Source organism: Sciurus vulgaris (assembly GCF_902686455.1).
Source record: "Sciurus vulgaris genome assembly, chromosome: 11".
Classification (NCBI taxonomy): Eukaryota; Metazoa; Chordata; class Mammalia; order Rodentia; family Sciuridae; genus Sciurus; species Sciurus vulgaris.
Genome location: NC_136472.1, coordinates 44,805,087 through 44,833,059, shown reverse-complemented (window position 1 = coordinate 44,833,059; position 27,973 = coordinate 44,805,087). Strand labels below are relative to the sequence as shown.

General features: G+C 38.9%; 1 protein-coding gene across 1 annotated transcript in view; it reads right to left on the bottom strand.

Annotated features, from left to right (window-relative positions):
- LGR4 (leucine rich repeat containing G protein-coupled receptor 4) overlaps positions 1-27,678 on the bottom strand; it is a gene marked incomplete at its 5' end in the record, with an annotated part of 91,513 nt that extends 63,835 nt beyond the window's left edge. Inside the window, one exon of the mRNA XM_079101894.1 lies at positions 27,494-27,678. Within this exon, the coding sequence (XP_078958020.1) occupies positions 27,494-27,678 (185 nt within the window). The remainder of the gene's footprint in view (positions 1-27,493) is intronic.
- Positions 27,679-27,973: the final 295 nt, after the last annotated feature.

Genomic DNA, 27,973 nt, shown 5'->3' with positions numbered 1-27,973 from the left:
TTAAAATTCATAACTCTGGCCTTACCTACCCAAAGTAAAATAATATTAGGTGGAGTAGAAGCCTATGATCTTTTCCATTATGCCAAGCCGCGAGGTCAGTTATATCACTGACAATAACAAGAAAGAATAGCCTTAAAGCTGTTCAGTAAAAGAAGCTGTGGTCTTGTCACAGGAGATACTTAGAGAATAGCCAGAGGACCCATCAGGAACTATGGAAAAAGAATTTCTACCATGGATGTGACTCCCACGATTCTGGTACCTTGAATCAAGTCAATGTCCACCCACAACCACCAAATCTCACACAACCAGAGAGCTCAATACAGGACTGCTAGCTTTTTATTTTAACATTTAAGAACATTCATAAAACAATTCCATCCATTTCATACCCAAAGAAGTCAAAAGGGCATAATCTTAGAATAAAAGATGTCCCTGTGAAATTATTAAAAGTAGACTTGCTTTATAAATCTCAGCATTACCCCTGGGTTCAACATTGCCCTTGGTTATCACCTAGGTAGCTGGGAACCCACAGCATCATGCCAGATGACCTGAGTACCTCCTTACAACTTTAAAGTCCAGAGTTGATGCTGTTACACGTGGATATAGCCTCTTTCATTTCTATTAAAGAATGAAATTTTAATACTGACATTACCCTTTCTAGGTAACATTTATTTGACCAAGTGCCACTTCTAACCAACACTACTTTTAATAATAAAAAGAGCTAGTTGGGCTGGGGTTGTGGCTCAGTGGTAGAGTGCTTGCCTGGCATGTGTGAGGAACTGGGATCGATTTTCACACATAAATAAATAAATAAAATAAAGGTCCAAAAAATTTTTAAAAATAAAAAAAAAGAGCTGGCAGCTAGTGCCAGGCACTATGACAAATGACTCCTCCTTGTCCTCACAACAATCATAAGAAGTAGGTTCCATACCAACATGTACATCCATAAGAATGGGATTCTAACTAGAATATATATGCCATGCTTGTATAATTATACCAAAATGGATTCCTCTGTCCTGTATAACTAAAAAGAAACACTAAATAAATAGGTTCCGTTGCTATTCCCATTTATCAGAACTGAAAATGGAACTGCCCAAAGGTTCCTAGCAAAAATATCAAGCAGAATCCAACTGTCCCCTTGATCACTACCCCATAATGTTAAAAAAAAAAAAAAAAACCTGTCAGGCACTAAAGGAGATTTTAATTAGTGTTCTAAAACCACTCATTTACCCTGAAAATTTGTCCTGTAACTATGGGAGTTTCATTTGGTTTGGGAGAAAGTGAAGCCATTTATATAACTAAAACATACATTTCATAGTTTTTCATCATTTATGTGAAGGGGAGAAAAGAAATCTTAGGAAAATAAATCATGGTAACAGTAGCAATGTCTTCCAAGAGCCCTACAATTTTTATAATTATAGTTTACAATATGGTGGTAAAAATAGGTAAAGAAGCACTTGCTCTTGTTGCAGGTGTTAATACCATTTGTTCATGATGTTATGTACGAGCATCACACACATGTAGTAATGCTGAGCCTAAATGTTATATATTTCAAAATTGTATATTCTGTGACAGGCCTCTGCCTTAGCTGCACCTTACCTAGTCTTTGCAATTGCATTGTGGGGAGATGCTGAAAGGAAACTGAGGAAGTAGGGGTGAAAAACCTGCATCTGCTATTTAGCACAAGCTAGTTTTAATTTCAAATAGCCCCCTCCCCATTTTACTTTGGTTTTTCTGTTGTTTCCACCCACTATTTAGATAGCAACATGAGCCATAAAAGTTAAGATGGGTCAAAAATTTGGGAGAAGGCAAGCTAAAAAGCTTGGCTCAGAACACAAACTGCCACTTATGTGGCCGGACCAGAACGACCAACGTAAACATGTAAGTTAGTCCAAATATACGCACATCATTTTTATTTTAAAACTTATTTTGCATCTTAGTAATTTTTTCCTTAAAAATAGCCAAGAAACCCTACTGTTTTGGTCATTTTTTTTTTATAAATTGCTATTTTGAAAAGAAATCATAATTATCCATGTGTGGTGGATAGACCAATGATATACTATTTCCTACTGTTGAAAAAAAAGTTTTAAAATGCTACCTAGTAAGTAATCACTGAATCTAATGTATCTCCATAAAATGTACTTTTTTTTTTTTTTTTTTTTTTTACCAAAATGCTTTGTAAATAGTAAGTTAAAATTAGGAGAGAGAGAGAGAGAGAGAGAGAAGCTATTTTTACTGAGTGCCACCAGGTCAGGTATTTCCTGCAGGAATGGTGAATAGACTGTCTTCCCAATCCTTGTCATACTGGACATAGAAGAAGGTGGCTATATTTTTAAATTTTTTAAATTTTTTGATGGTGCTGGGAATTGAACCCAGAGTCTTGTACATGCTAAGCAAGCAAACTGAACTATTTCCCCAGCCCTCTACTTTTTATTGTTATATTCTTGGTGGTACTGGGGATTGAACCCAGGGCCTCATGCATGCTAGCCAAAGGCTCTACCACTAAGCTATATTTCCTGCTGGAAGGTGATTCTACTTTGTGGATTTTTACTTGAATCTCTTTTAATGCACCAGAATTGTATGTGTGTGTATGGGGGGGGGGGGGTGTATTATATTAAAAGAAGCTATAGAGATGTCAGCCCCACCCACATGGGTCAATTCTTTTAATCAAACTCAGTAAACACACACAAACAAACATACTGCCTACTAGTTCTGCTAGTAGAAAACCCAGGCCAATATGGGCCCCTGCAACAATCAGCCCATCCAAAATGTCAATGCCAAGGCTAAGAAACTGAGCATACAAGGACACTGACATTTTCATAAGTTTACGTTGTACATAAGATTTTCCATTTGAAGTGTACAGTTCAGTGGCATTAAGTATATTCATACTATCATACAACTATCACCACTCCCTATCCATAGAACTCTTTTCACCTTACAAAACTGAAACCTCTATCCCAACTAAATAATTAACTCCCCATTCCCCGTACTGCCAACCCTTGCCTCCACCATCCAACTTTCTGTTTCTATGAATTTGACCACTCTAGATGTTTCATACAAGTGGAGTTATACAACACTTATCCTTTTGTGACTGGCACATTTCACTTAGATAATATTTAAGGTCCATCCATGTTATAGTGTCAGGATTCCTTCCTTTTCAAAGCTGAATGATATTCCATTGTATGTGTATATAGCACGTTTAATTTTTCCATTCATTGTCATAGATACTTGGGGTGCTTCTATGTGCTGACTACCATTAGTAACTTACTATGTAGAAGATGTGTGAGTATCTCTTCTAAATCCTGCTTTCACTTCTTTTGGGTATAAGCCCAGAAGTGTAATTACTGGATCATATAATAATCCTGTTTTTAATTTTTTGAGGAAGCACTTTGCTGTTTTTCAAAGCAGCTACACAATTTGTATACCCTCAGGTGCATTTTTAATGGAAAAGGCTCCAGATAACAGATTTCTTCTGTCTACGGATCTATATCCCTCCATTCATGAAGCAAGTAATGAGCCAATACTTTAAAAATTGGTGTACAATGAATGAAAATGCTGTCTGTAAAAATTTTTTTAAAAATTGGTGTACCCTTAAAGGAGCCCTAGAAAACACATTTTAATACAAATAGTCACCCTACTTTTCCTTGAAGTATAATTCTATAATGCATCTTACCTAGGGTGAAAAGGTCTGAAGAGACATGTAAAATGTGGGAGGAAAAACACCTGACTGCCTGCCCAGCAGATGACCCTTCTTCAAACCAATCCTGAAAGCTACCCCTGACTCCCATCTACATAGAAATAATCTTCACATCATCTTGAATTTTCTATGTGGCACCTGTTGATATTCTTTGAGAATGAAGGTCTTTCTCTTTTTGAGCTCTCTTATTTACATGTACCTTATGAGAAAAGAGTCTGGTTTTACAAAGTAAGTACCTCCATCAAAGTTCAATCCAGGTTTCTATGAATTAATATTGGAGGCAATATAGTTTTACACACTTATACCCAGGACAAAAGTAGGTCCAGATGCTCAGGATGAGTTTTAATTCCAATATACTTTTTACTTTATTCCCTTAGGCTTTTACTATAAAGTACAATTGCCATACCTGCATGGAAATATTTGAAAGAGAAGAAGGTAATATTTCATATATCTAGAAATTCTTAAAGAAGTGACTCTCAAAAGGTAACCCCCAGGATTAGCAGCATCAATATCACTTGGAAATTAATTAGAAATACAAGTTATTGAGCCCTACCCTAGGTCTACTGAATCAGAAATTCAGGGGGTAGGGCCCAGCACTCTATGGTTTACACAGGCTTCCTGGTAATTTAATGCCCAATAAAGTGGCACAATCATGAACCATTATTTAGATCATACAAAGTTCTCCTACCTCATGATATTTGGGCTTTACAATAACTTTACAAGGCAGGTAGAGCTGTGAGGGTATCTCTTCTTACAAATGGGGAAACTGAGGCCCAGAGCAGTCAGTCACCTGACTTTCCTAAAGTGACACTGTTAAGCAAACAGAGTCAGAGCAACAACTAGTTTCAGAATCATGTATTGTGTAGGCCTTGAGAACCACATAGCCAAGTATCCTTGATGTGCAGGATGAGGCAACTGGAGCCCAGAGAAGGATAAGTGATCTGAGCAAGATCACACAGCATCCTAATAGAAAGGCTTTCAATTCTCATTCTCCAACGAACCATTACATCCAATCAGGCAGTCTCTGCCAGTTAATTATCTCCTCAAATGAGGAGTTGCCCAAGGTAAGAATTTAGCTTGGGACCCACTAGGATATTTCTCCAAAACAGAGGCACAGTTAACTAAAGAGACTGACCTCAGTGGGGGAAGACAGTAAGGAAATTGATGAGAGCGGATAAAGGAATGGAGAGTAGACATTAATCTAACGAGAGAAAGCAATGAAATGAATGATGGAGAGAAAGTAAAAGGACTTACCAAGGGCTTAATAAGGTTGAAAACTTTGTGCATCAATAGAGAAATGAAGCTAGAAAGAAAGGGAGAAAGGGGGAAAAAGAAAAAAGGAGGTGCTCGCTTCGGCAGCACATATACTAAAAATTGGAACGATACAGAGAAGATTAGCATGGCCCCTGCACAAGGATGACTCGCAAATTCGTGAAGCATTCCATATTTTTTGTGCACATGTGAGAGGGTGTCCAGTTTGTCTAGTGATTGTTCTTTAAAGAGTTGGACCACTGTTGTGTGTTGCTAATCATTGACTGTAGTCCCAAAAAAGCCTTGTGAAAATGTTATGCCCTATGTAACAGCAGAGTAACATAAAATAAAATTACATTTTATAAAACCAAAAAAAAAAAGAAAAAAGGAGGATGTGGTCATAGGTATTTAGCAATCGCACCTGTTAACAGGATCAAAATATGACATGAGGGGAAACGCTAAAGTGGAGTTGAAACCTGTCTTATCAGTATGATGGAGATGAATGAAATGGGAGACAAGGCTGTTGGAAGGACTGTCCGTGGGAGGTAACTGACAGGACGGATAGTTAGGGACAGGGTGGCAGAAGTGAGATCATCAGATGCCTGGACCCTAATTCCTCTCTAAATGGGACCGACAGAGAAGTCACCAGATGACATATTTGTGAGAGGTCAGAATGCACAGTCATGGACCATGGAAGGAGCAGGAGTTGTGAGTGAAGATGGAAGCCCCGTGACCTGCAGGCAGCACTAAGGGTGGGAAGAATTTCAACACTACTCTGTGGACAGCACAGGGAGATGAGCAGCCTCTAACCAAAAGCCTGCAGGGAAAGCAGCCCTGGAGAAAAGCCACTGAAGAGGCTGAGGTTGTAGGAAAGTGTACCAGCCCTGGAGGGAGGGTTTCAGAGAAATGGAGCAAGCAAGTGTTAGAGAAGGAAAAGAGGGGAAATCAAATCTGGGAAGAAAAGTCGCACGACTCAGCTCAATACAACCTTTTTTGGGGAGGTCCAGAGATAACAGACTTACTTTCTCTAGGACTAGGGTTAGGGCTAAATGAATTTCAATATAAAACAACTTGTTCAACTGATAATATAGGCCTATGCAGTTACACAACTCTACAACCATCTACCTTGCCATGATTTTATTTTGTTTCATAATTTTAGGGACTTCTCAATTTCATTTTAATGCCCTGATATCTACAGAGGGCTTATAAACCATGAGTGCCATAATCATCTTCAAAAGATAACTGAATTAAGTGTTACCAGTATGCTGCTGCCTGCGAAGACTCTGAAATGAATATGTTCTTCCCCGTGTAGAAGAGCACCGTGCTGGTTCTATTCTAGGAAAATGAATAAGAGAGGGCTGCAGAGAGAAAACATTTATTCTCACTAAATTCAACCCTCTGCTTCCTGAAAAAAAAAGAAAAAAAAAAAAAAAAAAAAAAGTGCCTGGACTCATTTAGGTAGGAGTTGCTGCTCACAGTAAAGGAGAGAGGAAGGGAATCGGCACTCACCGAACACTTCCTGCGTCTCAGGGACTGTATGCTCACTTCATGTAATTTCTCAAAATCACTCTGAATGATATATACCATTAATTCCAACCAGAGAATTAAACAGAAACTCAAAAAGGTTAAGAAACTTGTCCGAGGAGACAGTAGGCAGGGCACCTTGTCCACTGCACCAGGATGCCTGGAAAGATAAAAACAAAAGCCTCGTCCTGCTGAAGGATATGGTGGCTGACTCCCCAAAACTCCAGCTCTACCTCCTGCCCTCTAGAACAGATCTGAGTAGAGTGGACCCTGAAAATGGAACCTGTGCCTTCCCACAGCCACACCCACACTTACACATTCATTGATATGAAGACACAGGGAGATATTCTCAAGTTCATTCTTACCACTGAACTCCAAAGAGGCCAGAAGTCTGCACTCATGGGTAGGTGGTCTCTGAGCCTCATTTGTCCCACTGAAATAGTCAGTATATCAAAATAGCTTGAGATTCAGGCTGGATTTCTGCCTTCCATTCATTAATTTGCAACTTTAATAAGTTACTAGAGGTTTCATATAAAAATAAAATAAGGAGAAGTTGAAGCAGCTTGCAAATGGACAGTCATAAATAGAACTTAAATGTGGAACTCAGAAGTACATATGCATTAAACATATGCACACACTTTAAAAAGAGAGAGAATTATTAAACAGCTTCCCCCTTTCATGAGAAATTCCAGGGCATATTCATAACAAGAGTCAGACAGATTTTGTTTTCTACCACATAGTTCTATAAAAATAAACTGTCATCACAACATCCTTGTGGTAGTAAAAGGCCATATTTGCCTGCAGTTAAATCCAACAGCAGCTGCTCTATGGAAAAAGACGGCCCAATAATTGGCTTCTTTCACCTCTGTTAATCACGAACAAAAGTGTCATTCAGTTTCAAAATGAACAAAATGCTCCAATGGATGGTCAGCTAGCTGAGCCAATGGGGTGGAATAACAATAACCCTGTAGCATTTTCCTTTTTCCTTTTGTTTGGTCTTTCAAAGCCCTTAATTAAGACCTGCACAAAGCACCCCTACAGGCTTTTTTCAATGAGGCATTACACGCTTGTTTTCTTGTATTTAAAGAAAAAAAAAAAAAAAATAGCAGGGATTTTCTGAAACACATTAAACAGAATACACAATTTCCATTTATTTGCAACTGAAATACTGTTAAAATTTTAAAGCTTAAATATTATCATCAGTAACAAAGCGGGTTCTTTCCATCTCAGGCTTGGAGAGTGGAGGGTGAATGAAGGGTTGGTTGGAAGGAGGTGGGAAAGCAGGAGCTGGGGCAAGGGAGGGGACTGCCAACTCACAAGTGTTGTTAAACCACTTCTCCAGAAATAAAACCAGGAGCAGCCGTAATTTAGAAAGACCTAGATTGGTCTTCTCAACCTTTCAATAGCTTAACACATACAAAGTGAAAGAAACAGCAAAACACATGAGATTCTTAAAGCAAACGACTGGAACAAAGGCCATAGAAGTTAGAACTGCTGCTTCTTAGAAACTACTTCAAAATCACATTGAAATAGATAAAGTATTGTTTCAATTAAACTGTCTCTGTAAGAACTTTGTAGAGTTCTATAACTAATTTCTTCTTCTATCCTGGCCTGAACAAAAGAGCTTCATATAATGATGGTGGATAAGAATCAGAATGTCTAAGCTTTAAAAATATCCATAGCCTAATTAACTTTTCATTATTCAATTTTCTTTCTGCACAGCTTTAAAAAGGCTGTTGTGTTCGTTTTTAAATGCTATGAAATATAATCTTTCCGGGTTTTAGACTGCTCTGAAAATACCTACTTCTGCCTATAATTTGTTCTTCCCTCCCCCCCTCACAAATATCCTGAGTGACAGCTTAATGTGACAGCTTTCTTGCCACAATTCACCAAAGGGGAGTGGCAGGTAGGGTTCTCAGAGAACAAATACCTAACAAAGCCATCATTCTGGGGAGTTACTTTCAATCTGTCAATCCAATCCATCAAGTGGAATGTGCTCCACTATTCTCTTGTAAATGTGCTTATTTCAAACAAGGCAGAACAGGGCAGCTGCCCTGCAGAAGACTAAATGACCCAGCTCAAATGTCACCTCGGCTGTGAAACCTTCCCACTCCCCAAAGCAAAGTTCCCTTCCTTCCTCTTGCTCCCACACCCCTTTGTTCATCCCTCCAGTAGGGCACTCTCACACTGTATTTATTCAGTTTGGCTTATGTTATCTTCACCAAACTATATCACCTATGGGCACTTGTAAGCCAGCATGACAGAGAGGAAGGCAAAGGCTCTGGGGTCAGACGACCTAGGTTCAAACATGGTGTGAAGTTGTAAACCAGGATCCTGGATATATCTTCAATATGTTTGACTTACGTGCTCTTAAATATTTTGTGCCTTAAAATAGGGATAATCAAGTAATCTAACAAATGGAAGACTCAGCACAATGCCTGGCACACATGAAGAACCTGGTAAGTGTTAAAACAAGAACAGTCTCTAATTTCCCTCCTGCCCTCCCTGAACAGTGTAACACACCAGGAAGTACCCTAGGCACATACTTAGTGTTCATGGCACAAACTTTCCCTGTGCAACTTAACTAATTCACAGAACATCGCCAAAGTGTCATTCCAAAGGCAATTTTTCCATGTCCTTCTAATTATTCAACATTGATGAGTACATATGTTACATGCAAAGGAAAATAAAGGTAAGGAAAAGACTAAAATGATGCAGAGTGAGAGCTGACTCTTGCCCTCAGGAAGCTTGTAAGTAGTGCTGAGCTGAGTGAGGATCTACAATAATCTGACTATTGTATGGATGGCTGATGTTACACTTTTACAATATACTTAACTAATAATGCTTTTTCTCAAAAGTGTATTAAATCTTCAAATATTTCTAAAATGTTAACTATAACAAAGGGTCTTATTCACCAAAAGAAGAGAAAGAAACAGGGTTTAAGGATGTTGTTTTGCTTTTTTTGTGATGCTGGGGATTGAAACCTGGGTCTCTTGTATGCTAGGCAAGTGCCCTAACAGTGAACTACACCCAGGACCCTAGGATGTTATTTTTAATATACTTCATTGAACGTTTAATTCTAATGGTCCACATTAATATAGGACCGTGCATGTGTTCCAGATATATATCCTGTGGTTCTATGATTATAGTTATTGCTCTCTGTAGCACTATAAGAGTCAAAACTACCAAGGCATGAAATTAAAGAATTTGAGTCATGAACAAATGTGTAGCAAAATCACTTTGTTTTCAATAACACTCCTTCCAAGGACTTTACCATTAAATACAGGAACACTTGATTAAATGTAGTCACTCTGGTAAGCCCTAATTTAATGAAATCATTACTAAACCAAAACCACTATTCTTTTAAAATAAGTCATCCTAAGTTTTAGTTGTTCTTTAGCTGAAAACATTGTATATAATGTTCATTCTATAATGAAAAGCTACACATTGCTTCACTGTCCAATTATTTTTTGTCCAAATTATTTTGTCATAAAACACCAACTTCCTGAGAGTCTGAATTATGCATTAAAGCTGCAAATATACTTATTTGCATTTGAACATGTCAGGCAGATTTACTGCATCCCATTCTCTTTCAAGGAAAATAATAACATAAATGAACTCCTTAAATCAGCCATCACAGCAACTTCCCTGAGGGCAGGGTGCTGCTGCACTTTGCCTGTATGCTAGACCACCAACACATGACTTTTTTCACTCATACATTGATATTAATAAGTCAAACTATGTCCACAGTCTCATTACAGGCATCAAAGATAAATGTAAATGGTGGTATCCATCATCTACACACTGTCCAGAGAGTTATTAGCTGTTTATAAAATAATCAAAGCTCACTTAAATATAATGAATCCGAAAAACCTCCCAGAGTTTCAAAAGGATAACACAGAATTTAGTGTAGTACAAGAACAAAGTTTGGCAGAAGTTTATATCAATCAGTGTGTGAAATGCTGAAAATGATTATGATTTGTCAGGAAAATTCTGTTACTAGAGACACTACTTCAGAAAAACAAATGATATACATCTATACTAGACTGAATACCTTAAAGTCTTTAAAAAATACCCCAGGAAATTTGGGTAATCCCCCTTTACCTTGGTTTCACTTTCTGTGGTTTCAGGTTCCTGTGGTCAACCCTGGTCTGAAAATATTAAATGGAAAATTCTTGAATTTAAAAAAACCCAGTTTTCATTGTCCATGGTTTCAGTTATCCGTGGTCACCCATGATCCAAAAATATTAAATGGAAAACTCCAGAAGTAAAATTCTTAAGTTTTACATGACACACCATTCTGAACTGTGTGGTGAAATATCATGTCCTCCTGCTCCCCCTCACCCAAAATGTAAAGCATTCCTTTTATCCAAAGGATCCGCACCGCTACTAGCCACCTAGAAGCTAATATGACATGGTATCACAGTACTTGTATTAAGTAACCCTAATTTTAATTAATGAGAGTCCCAAAGCATGAGAGTAATGATGCTGGCAATTCTGAAAAGAAAAAGTCATATGGCTAAGAAAAGCCATAATGTGCTTCCTGTAAGTGAAAAGCTGAAAGTTCCTGACTTCATAAGGAAAGAAAGAAAATCATACACTGAGGTTGATACGGTCTGTGGTAAGAATGAATCGTCTATCCGTGAAATTGTAAAGAAGGGAAAAGAAATGCACAGTAACTTTGCTGTCACACCACAAACTGCAAAAGTTAAGACCACTGTGTGCACAAGTGCTTAGGAAGGAAGAGGCACTAAAGTCATGCAAATACATAAAGGAGAAAACCATACACACAGGGTTTTGCAACTTCAGGAATTCACTGGCAGTCTTAGAACTTATTCCCTGTGACTGCTATATCTCAGGAGGGCTTCTATTGTTTCTGCTGGTTAATCCTTAAATGACTGGAACTGTTTTATTACCTATATCTCTTTACTGAGTGTTCTGACATTTCTAAGGTGAACAAATTCAGCTGGTTCTCCTAACCACTGAAGACTTAAGGTAATAATGTCCTATACATATGAAAATTGAAAGATGGAACCTAGCTGGATAAAATAACTCCCTTAAAAACACCTTCAATTAAGCCTCATAAATCCAATATTCTGCTTTCGAATGGTATAGCTGTGATCCACCAACAGATCAGCTTGCAGGTATTTTTATTATATTCAATTACCTTATCATGCCATTATTATTCCAGAATCCCTCTAACAGCAATGAAATCATTAACATTGTTCAAGGAAATGAAAGGGATAGAATTTTGAAAATGGATAACAAGGGGCCTTAGAACTAAAGCTCTAGAGCTGGGTTCAGTGGCGCAAGGCTGTAATCCCAGTGGCTCCAAAGGCTGAGGAGGGAGGATCACAAGTTCAAAGCCAAAGTAACTTAGCAAAGCCCTAAACAACCTGGCAAGACCCTGTCTCAAAATAAAAAACAAAAAGGGTTGGGGATGTAGCTCAGTGGTTAAGGGCTTCCGGCTTCAATCCCAGAAGCCAAAACAAACAAACAAACATACAAAAAAAAAAAAAAAAAAAACTAAAGCTCTAAAACCATGTTGCCAAAAAAATTAAAAAGCAACATTCAACAAGTCTTATAAATTATATATAGAGCATATGGGCATATGACTACTTGAAACAAAGTCCTGGGTAGAATTAATACTTTCAATTCCTCCTGGCAGAATACTTTCCTTCTGACAGAAAATGAACACTTTCAATTCCACAAATTTCCACTTGGAAAATGAAAAAACTGAACTTACTATAATGTTGTTGCTTTAAAATTTAAAAAAAAAAAAATTCTCAAAATTTTGCTCTCATCTCCATTCCTTGCTCTGAGGTTCTGAATGCAATAACAACTACAGTTTAAAACTAAACAAACAAAAAACATCTTTTTGCCACCCCTGCATAGAAACCTCTCTATTGGAACCAACAAGTCTAATCCTCCTGTTTGCCGAGTAATGCGAAATGGCATAACACCTAGCAATCCAGTCCATACCATATAACTAGGGTTTCATGGAATTGCCCAACAAAAACACTTAAAAACTGAAGTTTTTACTATTCAAAACTACTTTTCACGACTTAACTAAAGTTTAAAGAGTCTAGTCTTATTTCCAAAATCGGCATAATTTTTCACCTAAAATAAGAAAATGTTAAATTTTAAAATAAAGACCGCCAGAGCACTGTTCAGTACCATTTAGTCATGAATGGCAACTCTAGACAAATGCTTTACACTACTCCTCTAAGAACACCCACCAGTCATCACTCAAAAACTGAGACCTAAGTCACTGTGTCAAAGGTATAAATTATGTCCCAAAGACAGCTCCAGGCACTACTAAGCTTGGAATTGCTTACTGAGCAACCATGTTGTTCCAAACAAACTAAATGTTTAAAAGGCTAAAGGGCAGTGGAGGCAATTATTGGAAGGAAATTTCTCACTAGTCCAGAAAGGAATAATTAAGTCTTTGCATGCTAAATCACATCACTAGCGTTAACAATGAAGTAATCAAGTGTAAATGGTGACAAAGCCCATCTATAGGACTCATGAAAGGAAATTAAGGTTGTGGGTAATCTAGACTATTGTTGCTTAAATACCACAAAAATTAGTCCCTAAAACTTCATTCATTCATCCTCTCTTTATACAAATGTGTGTGCTTTTTGTGGGAGGCAAGAAATTGGTTAATCTAGCAATTAAGGCAAATATACTGAATCATCAGAAGTAAAACACCACTCAGCTACTAATTCACAGGCAGAGATCCAACATCGTTCCCATACTACTTAGACTGTACCAAGTGCTCAGTAATGAAATACTTCCATGATAAGAGGTACATTGTGTACTCCATTCAAAAATATGACTCGAACCATTTAAGATTATACACCTAAGGTATACTTTTGATATTGTACTCCCTGTACTTCAGAACACAGAATTCACACACACATGCGTGCATACACACTAGGCTAGTTGTGGGAGTGTGTGGATAGGAAGCTGGGGAGAAGGATAGAGGCCACTCGTATGATCTTCTAACAACTGCTCAATAACACATTAAAATTGATTACACATTCTGAGGAAGCAAAATAACACTCTGAGGCTCTGGAGTTAAAAGGTCTAGACTGAGACTTTGATTCTGCAATCACAGGTTACAGAGGTTGAAACTGTGGTACCTCAAAGGGTCTTCTTTATTTTAGGGGTAAGGTCAAGACTAGGACTTGAACTCAGGACTCTAAGCTGATCTGGTAAGTTTGCTATTATTTTTGTTGCCCGAAATAATTTAGGACTCACTAGACATTGCAAAAATAGCACGGTGAGTTCCTGCCCACCCTTCACCCAGCTTTGCCTCATGGCAACATCTTACATAATCATAATATACTAGCTGAACGAAGATTCATTTTGGTACAATATATTTACTAAACTAAAGACCCCAACCAGATTTTACCACTTTTTATGTACACTAATTTTTTTTTTTTTTTTTTAAATCTCATGGACGGCTTCACAGAGCACCACTATAACCATAAGAAACTGCTCCTTCACCAAAAGAAATTGTCTCTTGGTACCCCTTTATAGTCACACCATCTTCCCATCTCTAATCCTAGCCACCACTATTCTGTTCTCCGTCACTACAGTTTTGCATTTCTAGAGTGTTATACCTAGAATCACAACAGGATCTCTCCCCTATTAAATGGAAAACCAGAGCCTGATCAATTATATTCTATCAATCCTTAATAGAAGTTCACTGAGAAGGGAGGCAAGGTCTGAAAAATACCAACAAAAATTTGTTGTTAAAATTTTTGTAATTGAAAGGTCTAGCAAATGTCTACAAATAAGTGTAATATAGGCCCTTGGGGAGCGCGAACTTTTTGTATCCTCCATGGAAGACTCCATTAGCTCTTTAATTGATGGTCCATAACACACAGAGTTTTAGGTCTACTGCATGAGGTGATCTTTAAGATCCCTTCCAAATCTACACCCCCAAGGAGCTGAGAACAGTTTTAAGCAGAGGACAAAACAGACTTAACTTCTCCAGAACAAATTCCTCATCATAAAATAAGCAGTTCCTATATCTAATATATGTAAGATGGATTAATGCCTAATCTAGAAAAAGCAATAAAGGATACTTGTTGTACCACTCACTCAACCAATAACCCTAGTAGAAGAACACAAAGACAGAACACCCATCTGCAAAACCCTACTCCTTACCTTTGGTAATTAGACCTTATTCCCCGTGGTTTCTCTATCTCTGAAATGGGAATAATAACAGCATGTGCTTCAGAGGGTTGCTGGGAGGATTAAATAGAGACCACATGTAAAGCACGTCGCTTGGTGTGTGGCACTGAATAGCATTATTAGCAACTAAGTTAATAACAGGATGATGGGGATGATTTGTCTAAAACAGCAAGACAGACCATAAAGCTTGTCATGACTAAGATGGCAACAAAAACCAAACGGGAAAGCAAAACGCTTCCAGGACAAGACAACCTTTAGAATCACCTAGCAAACGACCGTCCGGGATGGGGCTGGCTGTCACCGGCACATTGAAACCATGCCACAGATTCAATCATGAATAGCCCCACTGCTAAAGGAAAAAGCACACAGATCCAAATAGGAACTCATGAAGTCTGTAAAATATTAACGGCTTAATAAACATCAGCTCACACTATCAACAAACACAATGTTCAAGTCAACTGAAGAGTACCAACTAAATTAATACCAAGTTGACTAAATGAAATGCCTCGGGGGGAAAAAAAGGCTCATGGGTGATTCACTTTTATGCTGACTTCCCTATAAAAACATCTTCAACAGGAGAGGCAGGAAATTCCAGTGAGTGAAGGGGCAGCTATATGGAAACCATCATACTGCACACTTGCCTTTTTAATCTGCACATTTAGAAATTTTCTCCTAAAGAAACAGAAAAGTGAGTCCACTAATAGGCCTGCTCATCAAATATCACCAGTGAATTCCACGAAAGGAAGAAAAAGCAAGCCAAAAAGCATATGACTGATACCTCCCTGACACAGAAAAACAGTATTTAATGATGTGAACGCTTTTAAATGAAGAGGAACAAAAAGCAGGACTCACAGGCAAAAAAAATTTTTTTTAAAAAGGCAGGGAGACTGAGAGATACTTTTCTAAAAAAAACAACACTATAAATACTATAAATCAAAGATAACTTCATTTTACACATTGCACAGGCTTTTGGACATTAGTTACTACTAAACCAAGTCAGTCTCTCACAGAATGTGCATATGTAGATGTGTGTATACCTATGGGTACGGTTTTTTTTTTTTTCAGTTCTGATTTTTTTCTTTTCCTACAGCATCTCATCCTTTATCTCACCTCTTCCGTTTCTAGTAAACTACTGAATATTTGAGCAAACTATAGGAATAGACAACCTTAAAGACAGAACACCTGAGCTTCCATGACAAACTAGCATCCACTAACTGTGGGATGTTTGAGGAAGTTCCTTAATCCTTTCAAATCGTAGTTTGCTCAACTATTAATGGGAACATGTCACAGATCTAGAGTAGTCATTTTTGGAAACTATATAGCTAGCCTAATACATGCCTAATACACCAGATCCAGCAATTCTTCATCAAATTTCCATGTTTTTAAATCAGATTTTTCCAAACGCAATACACTAACAATTTAAAGTGTTTTCACCATAACCAAAATGTTTCACACTGGGACCATTTCTACAGGAGTCTTTACGAGTATAATAGTAACTGCTGGGAACCAAAATGAAATCTAAGAATTCTACTCTTTTAAAAATACAGACTTTTAAACAAAATCATCTTTTAACAGATTTTGTTAATACTACTTTTATGCTAACCATATATAGAAGTTATGAGTAACTGGTGATAACAAATTGCATTACAGTTCCGAGACATTAAAATCAAGACCAACATTTAGTTACCATATGACCCAGGATACAGGCATTTATGCAAGTGAAATAAAAACCTCTACTTGCACAAGAACCTCTAGGTAACCTCTATAGTGGCTTTACTGGCAACTGTCCCAAAATGGAAACGAGGCAAAAGTTCCTCAACTGGGGATTGGACAAGTTGCAGTATACCCATGCAATGAAACACTCCTTGGCAATGAAATGAATATACTATATTGACATAGGCCAACAACACGGTGGAATCTCAAGTGCAGTGTAATGAGTAGAAGCAGATACAAAAGACTGCATTCAACTTCATTCAATTTATAAGACTTTCTGGTAAAAGCAAAACTGTATCAAGAGACTCAGGGTGGAAACAGTTTAAGAGTTGTGGGCAGCCCAAGGTGGGTAGGGGTTTAACTACCAAAGGGCACAAAGAAATTTGGGGCAGTGATTAAAATATTCTAAATCTTGACAGTGGTGGTGGTCACATGACTGTATACATTTCAAAACTCGGAGAACTGTACACTAAAAAAGATCAGTTTTAACATAGAGAGGTTTGAGGCATTTTCCCTATGAACATACAGCTATGAAAGTCAGTTTAAAGTAAGGAAGATGAACATTCCAGGATGAAACCATTTATTTTAGGATTAAAAAGATGGAGGCACTAAAAACAAGGGTAACCTTAGCAAGATTCATTTGTGAAGAATCCTAAAACAGAAACTTCTTTGAAATTAAATCTTCTTAGAGTCGGCAAATTTAAAGAAAAAGGTTATCATCAAGAGTTACAAAAGGGTTTTACACTTACAGGAGAAAATGTGGAAGGCAATAATTTCTATAAGCATATTATTAAATGGCTTATGTTCAGTAATGATACTAAGAACCATCAGATATACCTTTTAGATAAGATGAATACAACAGTTTAAATAGATAGATATTTGGTCATATTTAGGACTAAAGAACAGTTCCTTTAGATACATCAATCCCTGTCAAAGTCAGTCTGTATATCTGGGAAACAATGAAACCATCAGTCAGGCTGGGGTTACTTTAAGTTTGGAAAGGATCCTGAGAAATTGATGCCATATTTCCTCTTTGAATATCCTAAGATTTTTTTCTTCTTACTAAAGGCTACCCCAGCTAGGTGGTGCAAAGGACAAATTCTTTTAACACAGAATAAAACCTGAGAAAGATGGGTATTAACTTATATCTCTTTCCCACTTTCTCGGTCACCTCCTGTCATATGCCAACAAGCCTCCACACTATAGATTCATATTGTACAAAGCAAAGCCTTAATGCTAGCAGAAGGCTGTACTATGCAACAAGAACCTGTCTAAGCAGCAGGCTTTGGCTACCAAGAGAATGATCAATTGATTGCTTTCTGGGGACTGACAAAAAAGACAAACATAAAGGCAGACAGCCTCCAGGCATGTCGTACCAGGAATCCAGAATCTGCATTCCCAATACATATCACATATCAAATCTAGAAGAACAGCACCCAAATGCCCTGTACACACATGCACATCTAAATGAGTGCACAAACTCACACATGTACACAGACACATGCAAATCCCCTTTGGTGAAGTACATGACTAAGAAACGCCCCCCTCCAAGTAAGCAGACCACACAGACTTAATTTAAACTGATATTAGAAACCGGCTTATCCAAAACACAGGATTTCCTTTCCACAGAAAGTACCCAGGCTTTGGAAAACACAGTTTGATTCCTAGCAGCAGAGCCTGTGGTTAGTGCACAAATTTGCCAACCTACCATGAAGTATGAAACCTTCTGCTGCCTGCCCTTGCAGCCCCAGACTCTGTTTGCAAGGGATAGGAATGAAATATTCCATATGTTTTCTTTGTCAGTGACAGGGCTATTGAAAGCAAGGCCACAGTAGTCTCCCTGCTGAGGGACTGGGTCAAGCTATTCATGTGTAACCAGGCAGATGTCAAGATGGTAATGGGAAAAACATCTCAAACTTTTTTTTTTTTTAAAGAAAGACACCCTGGATAGAAAATGCACAACTGTATTTGAACCACTCAGTCAGTCTAAATAGGTTTCCAGCACTACTGCCACTGCTCCACTGTTGTTCTGACTTTCTAAGACTTTTAAAAGTAGGTCTGAATCAAACCTAGAAAAGTTTTTAAAAGTTTTTAAAGTTTCTGAAAAAAATTTAATTTTGCTTAAGAAGAATATGAGGGGCTGAAACCATAGTTTAGTTATACAAGGCACTGGGTTCGATCCCCAGCACCAAAAAATAAATAAGAATGCCATGTAACTTTTCAGAACTATAACAGATTTTCAAGAAAGGATTTTAGTACTAATATTACTTTCAAGAGAATAAGTTTTTCTTTATCCACAAAATGTGAACATTAGACTCAAACGTAATATATATATATATGTATGTATATGTATAATAATTAGTAATCTATCACTGTCATAGTACTTATAAGAAAAGTTCTCTCATAATCTGAATATTTCTAGAACACAGTGATGTGAAGAAACAACAGCTAAATTGTCAATCCTGAGAACATTCTATCCATGCTAGGTCTATCAATGGAAAGAGACCTGAGAAGGAGGTTCTCACTAGTTTAAGAAGAGTTTGCATTGCTTAATGAAAATCCTCAGTGTTGCAAAGTCCAGCTATAATGAGGTAAGTCACATGTCATTTGCTCTGAAGAGAAACCTGTCCCCCTCTCAGGTTAGTTCCTTGCTACTTGATCAGTCATCTGAGGAAAGCAGTACCAAGACACAGAGACAAAGGTAAAACAGTCTAATCTCTCCTGGGCTCTCTCTGCCAGGGGAACCATACTTTCCTGCCATCAGGCTTTCTTGTTAGAAAGGCAAGGAACACTACCTGCAAGAAGGTATCTTCATAAACACTCCTATTTCTCCATCAGGATCTTTATATATTTCTGCATGGATTTATGGATCTGCCAGCTGACTGGTCTTTTTCACAGTAGCTCACCTGTAAATTCCAGAACAGGTCTGGAACCTGATATACATTCACAGAATCAAAGAAGAAGTGTCCAGAACGTCATATCACAAGTAATACACATATAAAGCTGCTTAGTGACTCCCAAAAGAAATAACAACAAATAGAGTCCTCACCGTGTGTCAGTAAAAGAAGCCATAATGAAGAGAGTTCCTAGGTGAGATATGGTCTAATTAAACTCCTTTTTGCAGATGGGAAAACTAATATCCAAAGTGGCTGTCTTACCCAATCTCAAAGACGCTTCCTAAACTCAGGCATCTTGATTCCTTGTGCCAAACTCTCAAAACATTAAAAAATAAAAAATCATTTTGAAAGTTAGTTAATAAAAATATTCCTATAAAGGAAGACTGCACAGCCAATAGTAACACAAAATGCTGAATGACAGGCCTACGGACTCAAAAGGACCTTGGAGAACCGAAGGCCAATAAGAAAATTTTTCTTTGCAGTAAAATATTAAGATTAGAGAAAACTAGTCAAATGAGATGAACTAACAGAAATAGCACAGAAAGGATGAAAACTGGGATTATGTTAAACTGGTAAGTAAACACCAGTTAGTAAAGCCCAAATGGGTAATTTTTAAAAGATGATATTAAAATATTTGAAAGAGATTATATTCATTTTAAATTGCCTTCTAAACTCAGATCTAATTAGGAGGGCTTGAAGAAGCCTAAAGGGCCATTATGACATTTAAAAAATACAAATATTAATTTAGTACCTAAAACAGAAGACTGAAAAGCACATGGACAGTCTTTAAGAAACTTGAAGGTCCATAGTTGATACTATTTGTTTTCTCCCACCAACTACAGAACAGAGAGGCTAATAAACTTCAGGGAAGAGTTGCTAAGGTGTTAAGTTATTCCAGAGACAGTGCTCTCTCATTTCTCTTGCAAGAAAGCAGCTCTCTCAGCCAGTGTGCACACACAGGAAGCGTAACAATCTAGAACAGAGTGGCAACCATGGGTCACCCCTCTCCTGAAATATCTGGTCTACCAGCATGTATTATACATATGGTTTTCCTTAAGGGTTTCCATGCAGGAAGCATATTCCATACAGAAATGGGGGGCGGGGTGCATAAGTCAATCAAGGTCATAGCCCAAATCCTGGCGTTTTAGAAGAGACTACCAACTTGGATGCTCACCTACCTCTTGGCACCTTCAATACCAGAAACCTGGAGTAAGTGATAATGATAAAATTGATCTCCCTTCACATGAAAACAGCACTAACCATGCTCTTATGTGAGTTTCGATGTCACCACTTGTACTAAATTACTCTGCGGTTTACACCAAAAGCAACACCAGGGAACCTCAAAGCCTAAGGGGAGTGGAGAAGAGAGACCTGAAGCAATCCTAGGCACATTCCTTAGCCAAGCCTAGAATAGCTCCAAGGTAAAGGAGTCATCTCCCTGCCAAATTTATGTCACTCTTCTGAGAAAGGAAAATTTCCCCAAATAGAACTTTAAAAATACAAGGGAATGATTTTTCTGGATACTGGGTTCTACGTTTTGATTCAAATATAATATCAAACCTATTGTGTCATCAGGGTGCAATGAGACTTTCATTCTGTCAATGGTCAACTTTATTTTTAAAACTCTGTATCAAAAAATTTAAAAAGTAGCTACAGTCTTCTAGTATAAAAATAAAACAATTAGCTGAGGGTTTTCACAGTCTTACTTATCTTGATTTACAATACTTAACTAAAAATTAAATATGAAGGATAGAGGTCACTAAATGTCTTATAATATATTAAATATGGTTCCTTCACATGTTTTCTCACCAGCAGATAGACTAGCCCAGGATCTAACCATACACTCAGCTGCTTCCCAAATATCTATGGTTAACATTTCCTTACAAAAGATATTCTTATATCGTATGGGACAACACGCTGTCACAAGGGTGTGGTTCAAGGTTTTATTCATAAGAGCTTTCAAGTACAAAAAGTTAAGAAATGTATTTAAAAAAAATTTTTTTAATGTTCATTTCTTGGGCCTAGACCATCATCAGAGGGCATTTCCCAAACCTCAACCACTTGCATCTAAAATGAGAGATGCACAATTCCAAATCTTGTGGTGGGGGAGCACCTGGCTAGAGCACTTTTTTGACAATTAAAAAATAAGTCATGGTACAAAAACACGTTTTATAGATTAAAAATAATGAACCCAAACATTTGGAGTTTTAATTACCTGGACATAATATACAGTACTTCAGGACACTTTCAAGAATCTTGTTAAAAATAGTCCAACCATATACAGAGTTTAACAGTAAATATTTACCCATGAGTCAATATGGAGTATAATACTACAAGAGTACATCATGCTACTTAAAAGGGGTATTTGACCACCAACTTGCTAAGGATGTTAGAAAGTTGAGAAGTTATTGAGTCTACATGAACTATAAAATCATGATCTGTTTCATGCTAAGACTAATTTCTAACAATTTATGAGACCAGTTTCAGACAATAGTACTGACACCTGGCATACAGTGTGACCATCAGGTGCTTAAAGGGACAAAAGAAGTGTCAAGAAGGCAGACAAATTAGCCATTGTGCAAGAATACTGATTTGCTAAGTGCCCTAGATTTCTTCCCCTCACTGACGGGTTTTAAAATTAGAGCATTTTATCATCTTCAGTCAAACTTTAAAAAAAACACACACTTTGAACAGAGTTGGGGGGGGATAAAAGGGAAAAGTTATCTATATATATATATAGGAAAACAAGGTTCAGCATTGCCAAAAATGGGTCACATGGGACAGTTAAAGAGCAAACTGAATAGAATATTTCTAAACCTGAAACCTTGAGATCTAGTTTTAAAAATGGAAAGAGAAAAGTCCTCTTATCAAGAACAACCTAAGGTGGATTTGTTACATTTTTCAAACTTAAAGGCACATTTAGCAGGGTTTAACTTTTAACCCAGGTATACCACCAAATATTGTGATTTTATGGATATTATGTAGACAAAAAGTAGAAGACAGAAAGATTTGACTGAACCACTAAATCATTCTTACAACTTTATTTAATATTTTACACAAAGTCACAGAAATTCAAAACGAAGGGGCATTGGCCACCATCTAATTCAAGATCTATCATTTATTGAAAAGAAAAATAGTAATAGAATAGGTTCAATCAAGGAGAGCAGAAACCAAAATCTAAACTTGCAGGCTGTCAGTACTTTCCACTATTATAAAGATGACTAAAGTAAAAATCTAAGAGACAGACAGATTGACAGAGACAGAGGCCAAGAAAATGCCTAAACTTGCCTGGATCCACCTACTAATACAAATCTTTGATCTTTCTTGAGAGATTAAGTTGTCAAATGTTGCCTTACAATTCTCATGTGAAGAGCCAAGTACCTGGACATTAAACATGCAATAGGATAACTGGCATAAGCATTTACTTCAAATGGAAATCATAAAATATTATTGGTTACTTCAAACTGTAAGGAGCAGAGAATAAGAGAATTACTGATTCAAATCCTAAGTACTACTTCAGTCACATCTAACATGTTACTTTGTGAGACACTGAGCTTCCCATTCAATGGAAATATTCCAGTTGAACTGGATAACTCAGAGTCTCCTAGAAGAGCGAGAGTTGCCATGATTTATACACATATGTTTCACTAAACACAACAGAGAAGACTCAGAAGTACATGAAAATAAAAACTCTGGGTTGTAAGTATAGCTCAGAGGTAGAGTGCTTGCCTGGCATGTGGGAAGCCTCAGGTTCCATCCCAGCACTACAAAACACATACATACATTTAGTTAAATAAAAAAACAAACTAAATAGAAAGTTCTTGTTATAGGTGTTATTTTTTTTTTTTTTAAACAGATGAGGAAACAAAAGCCCCTGAAGAGTTAGGTACACCATTCCCTCAAGGTCACTCCAGTGAATTATTGACAGACCTGGACCCAGCTCCCATATTCCCAGCAGAATGCTCCTTCCTCTGTAGCATTTAAAGAGAACCAGTGGTTCATTAGTTTTTAAGATAAAAGACCTATATTGAAAAATGCTCATATATTGTCCTTGTTTTGAACAAAGTTCACTTGTATATAAAAACAACACATTTCTAAAAAGACACACTAGGCTAAATACTGAAATTACAGATAATAATTCATAAATAAAAGAATATCAAAACTCTTCCCTCAATAAGGTGCATTAAGCCACTGATTACTGATCCGACCTTCCAGCAAACACAGAGCAGATATTGGAAAATGTTTAAGAAAATACTTTAAAATGATATCAGTGAAAGAAGAAAGGTGTTCTGTGTGTACTGAGAAAAATACACCTTCGAGAAGAATCTGGGATGACACACCCAAAGGAAGAAGGAAAAGCAACAAGATTCTTTGAGAAAAACACTTCAAAGCCCTTCAGGTAACCATCAATTCTATACAAAATCTCAGTAGCCTGCTTATGTACAGGATACACACACTGTGAAGGTTTGAGCGATTATGACTAATTACATGGAAGTAAGGACATTGAGTAATTTTTTGTACAGTATCCAAATTACTGAAACAGAGTGATTTTATTTTGCAAGTGTTAAGCCGTACCCACAGGAAACAAGCAAGGTTTTTCTACCCTAGCAAAGTGCCTTAGCTACCATGCGTTCTGCAACAAGTCTCCATGGCAAATTTCCTAACACACACTTGTAAACACAAAGAACTCCTCTAAGTGCATGTTAAAAAACAGGCTTGTGAGACTGCAAGTAGAAGAATATTCTGTTGCTCATGGAATCTTTTCCTGAGAGGAGCATAACATTATCATCACCTCGCCTTCCTTAAATTGTATAAGAATTACAAAATGTTAGAATCTTCTAGAAGCAAGAAGCAGCCTTAGAGATAATCTAGGGAATTCAATTGCTTTATTGTTAAGATAAGGAAATTGTCACTCTCCACACACATACACAAAAAAGTGGAATGACTTGCCCAAGGCCACACAATTACTCAGTGGTGAGGTAAGGGCTATGATCACAGGCTCAGATCTACCACTCTCTTACAAAGCCACAGAAACAGCCTTTATAATCTTAAAATTATGTGCCAGGCATAATCTAGGATATGAAAATTTGTGCTCTGGGTCTACAGGTCTCAAACTTTATAGCAGTGACACATAAACCAGAGGACACATGTACACAATTGCCTCCTCACCATCATTGTGACTTCCTCTCTTCTCCCCCTATCTTGGAATGTAGCTGATACCACCTAACATAGGAATAACCTTGAATCCTTTTGATAAAATAAATGTCGGAATTTTAATATTAGTAAGATCACTTCCTCTAACAGACCTCAGGGTGAATTGTGACACAGGATTGAAAACATAAATAATCACTACAGGTGCAGCAAATGGCGTGAACGCAGGAATCCCATCAACAGTACTGCGCATTACATCTGACTCCATCCCCAGACTCTGGTACGGCAGCTTTCAGCAGGAAACAGACAGTCTGACTGAACAAGTTCAAACGAGCCTAGAGGAGAAGCAGGTATCCTCTCTCTGGGGCCTTCTCAAATCTGGGCAAAAGGGTAAATGCTGAGAATGCTGAATTCGACAATACCCTGTGGGAATGGGATCTGAATTCCAAGTTCCAATTCTGCTTCTCAGTGTGACCTTATGTCCTTATTTATTCACTCCTGCATGTTAAGAGCCTCCTGTGTATTGTTTGTGGACTCAAGATTTGAGTAAAATAAAATCCCTGATCTGTCAGTCCTCAGGTCTCTAAAGTGGGATGAATACTTCCCTCCCCACATAAGGTAAAAATACTATCACTTGGAGGAGCCATTGAGGAATGAGAAAAATAAATAAAGAAAGCACTTTGATTAATAATTATAGTCTCATCCTTTTAACTGCTATTTTTGTGTTTGTGATTTTATGTATAATGTGCTCCAGAAATTAAGACTAGCTGAACAAACACTTAGGGACCATGGATCTAATTCCTTGATGTGTGTTGTGTCCCTGTGGCTCATCAAAGCTGCAATGGGACAGCAGACTGGAAGTAGTTGGAAAGTCACCCCAGATAATCCCAAGGTATCTTGTGAGTTTGAGCACAGTGTGCAGAGCAGACCTGTAGCACCTGTCCCTCCTCATCCAAGGATTCTAAGCATTAATTGGGTTACTCCTGAGTAAAATGTAAACATATTGCCTTTGAAACCTCCTTTAGATAGGGGTACAGTAAATACTATAAACTTTCTGAGGGTGAAATGAGGAGTCCTAGGGGGAAATAAGGAGGTATCAGAATGTACCTATAGATCACAAATCAAGGAAGAAAGTACAACACATTTGCTCACCACCTCAGCTCAAAAAGTGCTGTCATGATGCTCGTTTAGGCACTCTGATCTGGACTGGGGGCCAGTTATTTTCTGTTTCCCAAGCCATGAACAGTAACTTTCCTAAGACTCAAAGTTGAAGACACAGCATTTCACTGCCTCCAGTGAGTTGTAGATGCCTGATGCTCTCTAGAGAGAAACATGCTCTCATAAAAATGTGACATTTCTGACTGACTTTAGATACTAATGTAAAACAGGTACTTTTTCTTAGAGGGCAAGTTTGCTCCTTAAAATTCAAGAAATCTGCAAAACGAGATCTTCACAACTGGTCTAAATAGTAAGTCATGCTTTTCCATACATGGAGACACTTGAAAGAAGTTCTGGGAAGGCACCTCTCTGCCTCGATTCTCTAGGAGTTTCTAAAGAATTTGGGAATTTAAAAATAAGAGAGAGAGAAAAAAAAAAAAGCTCATTTCTTCTAGCCATATCTTCTTTTCCTGCTCAAACTTTGCCAAAGCACCTTTGTGAGCAAAATGTTCCATGCTGCAAAGTTTACTTTTTTGATGAAAAGTTAAAACTTCCCCATGCTGCAAAGAAATGATTTCAAATAACCAACAGCTAAAACCTGGGGGTTGGGGGGCAAAGACTACAGGACAGAGGACAGTGAGGTAGAAGAATGAAACAGGTTTCAAGGCATAGGCCCTCAGTGCTCACTAAAGCCCATTCTGAGAGGACAAGCAGAACAGCATGTCACCACCCACCTGGAAATGAAGCAATGCTCTGGCCTGCCTGAAAGGGATTTCTTAACAGGGTCTGCTATTCCTTTAAAACTGTCTATTTCTAAGAGGACCCTTTCAGTAGCTATAAGGTAAAAGGAAATTCCCTTCATCCAAGGGCCTCTCAACCCCTTCCTCTCTCAAACAGTTCTTTCACTACTCCTGATTTAATCATTCAACCGGCCACACAACACAAGAAAGAAGAACAAGAGCAAGCAACAAACCCAGCACTCAATTACCCTATTCATTCTCTATCAGTGGCATTTGCCAACACCACCTCCAACACCTATTTCAGATTCCTCCTTTTCTGAAAGGAGTGTTTAACGCTCTCAGGGCTCAATTTGAGGAGGCAGGTTTGGGAAGTTAGAACTATTTGAGGGACTCTCACGTCTTGTACCTGTGGACGGGGCTTAGCATATACACTGGAACTTTGTTTCCCTTCTAACATCTGTACCTCCGCTCAGCACTCCTTCTTTAAAGGCTTTGTTGGGTCGGAAGAGCATTTTCACCAAGACAAGCCTGTAATTTCTCCTGCGTCTCTCTTGTTTTCTGCGGCTCCCTGCGTGGTCCAGAACCCTGGCATGTGTGCATGAGTTCTGAGCAAATCTGGGCCGAGGCGCCAGAACTCACTAACACTGGAGTCAAACTGGACGACAGCTCGCCCCGACTGAGGTACAGGTGTTTCTTCTCCTTGCATGCTGGAACCCAGGGGGGCTCCAGGTGGCTGCCCCACAGAACAAGCCTTGCTCTGTAGACTATGGCCAAGTTCTCAGCGCCCTCACCCCCGCCAATAGCGAAAGTTCGCCAAGCGAGCAGGGGCCCGAATGAGAAGGGGAGGTCACGTAAAAAGGGTGCCAGGGGCAAGCATTTCCAGAATCCTCCCTCTTTCTTGACCCTAGATACACTTGAGATTTGGTGTGGGGGGTAGGGGATGATTGTGTCCGAAAACTCTGGGAAAGAGCCTATGGTGGCTCGGACCCGGACTGGTAAAGTTTGGAAAGCACGCGGCGCGGCTTTCCAAGCACCCCACACACAGGTGATCAGCGTACCCGCCACACTGGAGAATGGGGGTGGGGTGGGATCGACCACCGGCCCCGCCCCGCAGCACCCTCGCCAGCCCCCCGCCCCCGAGCCCCACCGCCTGCACTCACAGCGCTTGGGTGAAGGCACTGAGCCCCTCGGGTACAGCCGTCAGCCCCTTCCCGGAGCAGTCCACACGACGGTCGCCGTCGCAGCTGCAGGGCGCCGCACAGAGAGGCGGCGCCGCGCCGCTGGGCCCGGCCGAGCCTAGCAGCCCCAGGGCGAGGAAGCAGAGCAGCCCCAGCGGGCCCGGCATTGCTGCGGCCGCCTCCCGCGCCGGCCTCTCCCGCGGCGCCGCTCGCTGAGAGCGCCTCCGCTGCCCTCCGACGCCCCCCGCCGACCCCGGGCAGCCGGCCTGCGGGCTGGGGCGGGGGCTGTCTCCTTCGGAGGTCCGCGTGGGCTCGGCCCCTTCAGCAGTCCGCCGCAGCAGCGCAGGGACTCAGCGCTCCGGAGTTTCGCCTTTCCCGCTGCTCCATGGAAGCGCAGAGGCAGCCCCGCTCCTCTGGAGGCTCAGGCCAGCCGGCCCGGCCCGGCACAGCTGCCGGGGCCGC